At 36.7% G+C, this 8,320-nt stretch overlaps 1 protein-coding gene across 2 annotated transcripts in view; it reads left to right on the forward strand.

Annotated features, from left to right (window-relative positions):
* The window catches only part of LOC115436528 (low-density lipoprotein receptor-related protein 8-like), a 262,795-nt gene extending 254,475 nt beyond the window's left edge, over positions 1-8,320 (forward strand). Inside the window, exons 17-18 of one of the 2 annotated variants that reach the window (XM_030159392.1) lie at positions 5,434-5,502; positions 7,822-8,320. In XM_030159392.1, coding sequence (XP_030015252.1) covers positions 5,434-5,502; positions 7,822-8,162 — 410 coding nt within the window. In that variant the 3' untranslated portion in view covers positions 8,163-8,320. The remainder of the gene's footprint in view (positions 1-5,433; positions 5,503-7,821) is intronic. The other variant, XM_030159393.1, reaches the window with a different exon arrangement.

The raw sequence follows: 8,320 nt of genomic DNA on the forward strand, positions 1-8,320 counted from the left end.
ACTTTTTTGTATGTGAATTGAGTTGAAATACATTTTTTTAATGACCAGACAGGTTCATTTACAAATGGCAAAAATGACCAAAAAAAGACAAAAAAAAAAAAAAAAAGAAATATCCTTAAGTTTTTGTTTGTAGTGCATGTTTATACACTGCAAAAATCAAAATCTTACCAAGTGTATTTTTCTCATTTCTAGTCAAAATGTCTCATCGCACTTAAAATAAGACATGATCACCTAAAGAGGAACTTTTCAGTGAGATATAAGAACTGATTTTTAGACAATACATTTAGAAAATCTTATTTCAAGAAATCTTAACAAGATAATTTTCATTTGTTCCATTAGCAGATTTTTTTGTGCTTGAATTAGACAAAAAAAAATATTGAATTATCCTCCTCAGACCCAGCTATGGGTTTTCTGTCCACATTTGTGGACAAGAGTTTCACAACTTTATCCACAAAAAAAAAAAAAAAAGGAAACTGTCCACCACAAACATCCATAAAAATGTTATAAAACTGCATCTGGAAAAACTGTTGCACCACGATGTTTCCAATATAGGCAGTTATTTAATAAAAAACAAAACAAGCTTGTACTTTGCTGACATTTCTTGGGTCTCAGGAAGTCAAGCAAAAAAATCTGCCCATGGAACAAGTGAAAATTATCTTGGTAAGATTTCTTGAAATAAGATTTTCAAGATCTATAGTCTAAAAATAAGTTCTTATACCTCACTGAAAAGTTAGTGTTTAGGTGATTATGTCTTATTTTAAGTGTGATAAGATATTTTGACTAGAAATGAGAAAAATACACTTGGTAAGATTTAGATTTTTGCAGTGTGTGTAGATTATTTTATGGTTACATTTAGTCAGAAATTATATTCAAATGTATCAAACTGTTCAACAATTCTTCATAGTACAACTTGGTTTGCATACCAGATAAATACTAAGAATACATTTGATACAGAATAAGTCTGCAAAAATGTGATTAAAAAAATGACTCAATATAAATCAAGACAGTCTTTTAGTCATCCTAACCACAGCTCTCATTGCTTAGATGCTCAGTCATGTCTCTGTTGAACATTTATATTTGGTTTTGTAGAATTTTCTATCCACCAAAACCACCTCCTGCCCACTGAGGAAAGGCAGAACAGTTCTTGAATCACTAAATGCTGATTTACACACACTGATAAATGTCAACATGGTATGCATTTTTTGTTTCAGGAAATATACATATCTCCGATTTGCAGAAACATACAGTGATAAAAACTGTTCTAACAAGTGCATTGTGTAGACAGATATATGAGTAAGGATTCATCTGGGATTCACAGATGCAGAGAAATAAATGAGTCACATTTTTGCATTTCAGGATTTATAGCTGCAAGACACATAGCGCTGTGTGATCAGCGTTTTTCATGTGACCTCTGGTTTGTAAAGGCCACAGAAGCCCATTTATGAGTTCACAAGAGATGGCACATTGTGTCCTGATAAAGCAGCTCTTTCACCTAGGTGTCCTCATCTTCTGCCAAGTACCATATCCTGCAGTCCTGCTCAACACTTATAATGGAGCTAACAGCCGTACCCTCACTGTAATGATGACATTAAAGGAGGATATCTACAAGCCCCAACAGGGTGCTCATGTGACTTCTGTACGACTGATGGATGGCAGCCTGTCTTCTTGAAAATGCTGCCTTTCCATTCGTAAATTGTGCTCTTTGTGGGCTGCAGAATGCTGTATGTCTGTGCTGGTTATGTTTATATCTGCACATAAGTGAATGTATGTGTGTTAATGTGGTGTTTGACATTGGAGTCTAATGGAGCCTGGATGGATGAGGTCAGGGGTAGTGTCAAGGTTACAGTGCCTGCTTCAGGCCTCAAAACACTCTTTAACCCTTTCATGCCTAGCGGTCACTACAGTGGACAGTTATTCTATAGCTGTTCTCTTGTATATTCATGGGTTTTGTTGTTCTTTTCCTTGTTTTTTTTTTTTTTTTTTTTTTTTTTCACATATCTTTATTAAAGTTTTAAGACACTACATATATTTTCTGACATGAATTGGTAACATTATGTACAGGGGTTGGACAAAATAATGGAAACACCTTAAAAAAATCAACAAAATATAATTTAATATGGCGTAGGTCCGCCTTTTGCGGCAATTACAGCCTCAATTCTCCGAGGTATTGATTCATACAACTTGTGAATTGTTTCCAAAGGAATTTTAAGCCATTCTTCAGTTAGAATACCCTCCAACTCTTTTAGAGACGATGGCGGCGGAAATCGACGTCTTACTTGAATCTCTAAAACTGACCATAAATGCTCAATAAGGGGCAGCCATGGCTCAGTTGGTAGAGTGGGTCGTCCAATAACCGAAGGGTTGGCGGTTCGAATCCCGCTCTGTCCTAGTCAGTCCGTTGTGTCCTTGGGCAAGACACTTCACCCTCCTTGCCTCCAGTGCCACCCACACTGGTGTATGAATGTTCGGTGGTGGTCGGAGGGGCCGTAGGCGCAAAATGGCAGCCACGCTTCTGTCAGTCTGGCAGCTGTGGCTACAGATGTAGTTTACCACCACCAGAAGGAGAATGTGAGCGCGAATGAATAATGGGTCAATAATGTAAAGCGCTTTGGGTGTCTAGAAAGGCGCTATATAAATCCAATCCATTATTATTATAATAATGTTGAGGTCTGGGGACTGTGCCGGCCATACGAGATGCTCAACTTCATTAGAATGTCCCTCATGCCATTCTTTAACAATTCTAGCTGTATGGATCGGGGCATTATCATCTTGAGGTGAAGGTGTTTCCATTATTTTGTCCAACCCCTGTAGATCTCTCCTGAGCATAAACCCCCAGAATCACAAGGCCTCCCCATAGTCTTCACACAATTTATCAGTAAATACATGTTTCTGTACGTCAGAAATTAAACGTGTGGTGTCCAGCTGAGTGGATGTTTTTGCAACTTAATGAAAAATAGGTTCACAATAATTTTTTTTTCATTATTATTTTTTTAATGTATTTTTAAAAAAATTTTCAAATTATTATTATTATTATTTATATATATATATATATTTTTTTTTTTTTTTGTTGTTGTTTTTTTGTTTTTTTGTTTTTTTTTTTCAGAAGAAAATTTTCAATCACATTGTTTTTTTCATGCCTAAAGAGTAATAAAAACACTCAGGAAAAAATTTTGATTAAGGTTCTTATAATTCATGCATGAAAGGGTTAACCTTTTCATGCGTAGCAGTCACTCCAGTGGACAGTTCTTCTCCAGCTGTTCTCTTGTATATTCACGGGTTTTGTTGTTTTAGTTCCATATAAGCCAACACAGTGGACACTTACACTGACATTCATACCATTACTGTAACTTTGCTGTTCTTGATGAACCTGATCTGCACTAACATGTTTGAGTGTAAATCAATTGCTAATTGTTATTAGACTGTAATTAACAGTTTTCTTAAACATTTTTTAAAAAAATATTATCTCCTTGAAGTGAGTAAGAACTAGTATTAGAGTATGATAAAAGGTGAGAAAACATCAGATTAGCTGCATTAAAAATGCTTTTGTTTCATAGTTTTCACCAAGGTTATTATCGTTAACGAAAACTAACGAAATGACGAAAAATTGTAAAAACATTTTCGTTAACTGAAATAAATAAAACTATAATTAAAAGGAAAAAATGATAACTAACTGAAATTGTATTGTGTGCTTACAAAACTAACTAAAACATATAAAAATTATGGATAAAATTCCCTTAGTTTTCGTCTTCGTCAATGTCGGATTGATATGAAAGCGATTTATTTCGCTCTAGCAATTTTAGCTAGCAGCACCATACTGTACTTCACGATTCGTCACTTGTGTTCACTTGTGGTTTCCAGTCGTCTTCTGGTCCCCACTCTACCTGGAAACATGGAGACTAAAGTTGGGAGAAATCAGCAGAGTCCTGTCTGGGATTTATTTGAATACAACGGAGAAGAAGATAAAGATATGCAAAAACTAAAATTAATTCTAAAACTAAACTAAAACTAAGCATTTAGAAAAAAATGAAAACTAATGAAAACTAGCAAACCTGCTCTAAAAACTAATTAAAACTAACTGAATTAGAGAAAAAAAGTCAAAACTAAATAAAACTAAATTATAATGAAAAATCCAAAACTATTATAACCTTGGTTTTCACACAGTATATCACTTTCTGATATTGCGTTTTAAATACATGTTTCTTTGCTTCAAAAATTAAACATACGGTGTCCAAATGAGTGGACATTTTTGTAACTCCATGAAAAATAGGTTAATTAACCCTCCGGTATCCCGTCCAGCTAGGCCCTTACTAAGCACCAAGTGTGCCGTTTTGGCACACTTGTTGGACGATGTCAAAAAAATTTTCATACGGTTTGTTTTTAATTCTTTGACACTTTTTTCTAGTTCATCAACTTGAGCTGTAAATAAAAATACCAAATACTCAATAATTGTCACATTTTTAACCCTTTAAATGCCGTGTTTGTAATGTAAACAAACCTTTTTTTTTTGGATGCAAAAAACACAAAAAATGAACTTTTTTCAATATACTACATAAAAAGTGGATCACATATTATTTGATTTTTTCATCCTGGCATATGTCAATGATTAACTCCAACACTGGTTAATTTGCATTATTATTTTTGGCGCTAGGTCAAATGTTCAAAAATACTAGCATCTGTCACCAAGTGTGTGTAAAATGCACACCTCTAAATCAAACTATTAAATATTATATATTGATTTATTTTTCTGCTCTAATTTGATTTTATTTTTGTAAATCAAGGTCAGCCCTAATCATACATATCAAATGGAAGAAATAGTGCGTTTTAGGCACACTTGGGAGACAGATGCTAGTCTGGTAATTTTCTTTTGTTTACAATGTGCAAATTTTACTTGGTGGCCAGAATTTTAAAGATCATGCAAAAATCAACAACTTTTGAATTCTAACCTTATTTAAATTGTGAAAAATAATATTAAGTTTTTTAACACGAAGTACAAAGTGTGCCTAAAAGGCGCACCCGGATACCGGAGTGTTAAAAAAAAACAAAAAACAATCAATCTCATTGTTATTTTCATGCCCAAAGAGGAATAAAAACACTCAGGAAAAAAATCTTGACAAAGGTTTCATAATTCATGCGTCAAAGGGTTAAAACACCAACCGCCTCATCATTTTTCTCTCCTTTTTCATATTTTGCCCTTTTTTGTTCACTCTGTATTTCTTTGTAAAACACTCACGGACACGCACGCATGATCACCCGCTCCCTACCTCTGTGTTTTATCTCCCTTCTTTTCCACCGGCTCCCCCTGCTTATCTCTCCCTCTGGTTCTCACACACTTTTTATATCCTGTATGCTTTCCCACTTTTACACTCTCTCACCTTGCCGTCTTTCATTCGTCTCACGCTAAGTCCTCTTCTCGTTTCATCTCTCTCTCCTCAGCTGGAAGCGAACATTTTCTCCTGGGTGAGAACCTGACAGTGGCTGTGCTGGGAGTGGTCATCCCCATCGGTAAGTCACTCGAAGCGTCCATGTCAGTGTTATTCTGTCCACACAAAGACATAACCTGCAGGGCTGCGTAAAGCTGCTGTCTACCTGCTGCCTATGGCCACTCTGTTTGTAGTCCATTTGCACTGACCCTGCTGTGGCAGGACAAGAGAAGCCTGGCCTACAGGTCTTCCTCTGTGAGGATTCTCTGGAGTCATTTTGTGTGTCTGACATTGCTGCCACACTGCATTATTCACCCCACACTGTGTTGTTGTGTTGGGTTGTACAGCAGCCAGAGGAACACCTTATGAATAGACCCTTTTTTTTTTTTCATATTTGTAACTAGTATTCCAGAAAGCACTTAAAAAGGACAGAAAGGGTCAGTTCACCCCAATTACCTGTAATGGCTCTAAGCCTCAGAGTTTTATTTACACATGCTGTGAGGTATCTGCCTTGTAGATTTCTGTCAAAGCTGTAGAATGCACGTGAAGGGAATTAAAGTTTTAGCCTCGTAGCAACACGGCAAATTACATTTTAATAATATACTGGAGCTGCAGCATCTTCCAAAATCGGTGTCCTTATTTTCCTGAAACATGGCTTCATGCATTTAAAGAAAGATAACTATTTTCCACTTGAATAAAGATACTTAGACACCACCTCCTCTTCAAATATATCCTCTTGAGACCCAGCAATGCATTTTTGTCCTCTGTAGGGGACAAGAGTTTCATAGTTTTACTAAAAAAAAAACAAAAAAAACTGCACTGCAGAGGACATTCCATGGAAAAAATAAATCTTAAAAAACTGTTGTGTTATACAGGACAGTTATTTAATGTATAAAAGCCAAAACTTGTACTTTTTTCTGTCTCATGAGGATATAACATTTGGAAAAGGATGAACATACAGCACATTTAGGTTGAAAAATCACTATATTTTGTTCTTCAGTTTGTGTAAACTGGCAAGACTTTTACAGTGGGTAAAATTAACCCTTTCATGCATACTGGTCACTCCAGTGGACAGTTCTTCTCCAGCTGTTCTCTTGTATATTCATGGGTTTTGTTGTTTTAGTTCCATATCAGCCAACACAGTGGACACTTATGCATAATCCAAAACACTGCAATTCATATAATTACTATAACTTTGCTGTTCTTGATAAACCTGATCTGCAGTAACATGTTTTAGTGTAAATCAATTGCTAATTGTTATTAGACTGTAATTAACAGTTTTCTGGAAATTAGAAAAAAAAAAAAAGTTTTTTTTTTTTTTTTGCATATCCTCCTGAAACCCAGCAATGCCTTTTGTCCTCTGTAGGGGACAAAACTTTGACAGTTTTACTTTAAAAATGCTGTTCATTGTAAAGGACATTCCATTAAAAAATCTATAAATCAATAAAAATTATTCTAAAAATGTATCTGAAAAAACTGTTGCATTATGCAGTTTCCAATCAAGACAAATTTTTAATGTAAAAAAGCTAAAACTGTCAATTTCCTGGGTCTCAGGAGGATTTTATCACCATGATATGAGTAATAACTAATATTAGAGTATGATCAAATGTGAGAAAACATTAGCAATTTAGCAATTAGCGGCATTAAAAATGTTTTTATTTCATTGTTTTCACACAGTATATCACTTTCTGATGATGAGTTTTAAATACATGTTTGTTTGTTTCAAAAATTAAACGCATGGTGTCCAGCTGAGTGGACATTTTTGCAACTCCACAAAAAATAGATTCATTAAAAAAAAATTTCAATTGTGTTCTTTTTTTCATGCCTAAAAGAGACCTAAAAACACTCAAGAAAAAAATATTGAGTAAGGTTCTCATAATTCATGCATGAAAGGGTTAATGTAATCCAGTTAGATCACATGGACCGCCTCGTTTATTCCTAAGGTAAACAGACAGTGTAGGAAAAATGCTAATACGGTTTTACTAAGGTAATTTAATAAAGGATCATTAAATTAAATAGTTTTATTAAATTACATTGCATATTCGAGGACAGATTTGCTGGGGCTGAGTTGCCAGGAAATGATTATGTAATGTGATAATTTAAATTTTTTTCTCCCAAAGGATGGTTTAAAACTAATTTAACCCAAAGCCTGGCCACTAATGGTGCTTTGCTCAGCTGATTGAGATTCTGTATTTAAAGTCTGCGAGCATTTGGGGCGATGACCTAATGTTACGGCCAGCCACCCACACACACAACCTCTACCGCTGCCCCCTGCCCTCTCTGTCCCCTGCATGCCTGTTCTGCTCCTATCTGTGTGTCATTTCATGCCATTGGACTCGTTCTGCCTCGTTAACGCTGCCCCCTTCCCATGTCCCTGCCGCTGTGTGTTAAACGCATGCAGTTCCTATCGTTGCCACAGTGGTGTTCGGCCTGGTCTGCGCTGGAGTCTACCTGGTGTGGCGAAACTATCGACGCAACTCCACCAAGAGCATGAACTTTGACAACCCCGTCTACCGCAAGACCACCGGAGAGGGGGAAGAGGACGAGATCCACATCGGGCGAACTGACGCCATGGGACATCACGCGCACCATCATCCGTACCCCCAGGGCGTTGGCATGGGGGTCGTCGGAGCAGGAGGTGGCACGTGCCCGCAGTTCATCGCCCTGCCACTCGGGGGGAGCATGCCCGATCCGGGGACTCACTGGTACACGGAGCAGCCTATGCTTTCCACTGCAAAGTGACCGTAAAAAGGGGTGGCTTCCTTGAAAGATGGCCGCTCAGGCACACGCACACACAGTGAGGTCAGCAGTGACTTGAACTGAGTTTGGTGGCAGGACGAACAACATATCATCAACCGATACATGCGTCCATTTACAGCCATTTCCTACGCCAATTTCCA

Source organism: Sphaeramia orbicularis, chromosome 17 (assembly GCF_902148855.1).
Source record: "Sphaeramia orbicularis chromosome 17, fSphaOr1.1, whole genome shotgun sequence".
Taxonomy (NCBI): domain Eukaryota; kingdom Metazoa; phylum Chordata; class Actinopteri; order Kurtiformes; family Apogonidae; genus Sphaeramia; species Sphaeramia orbicularis.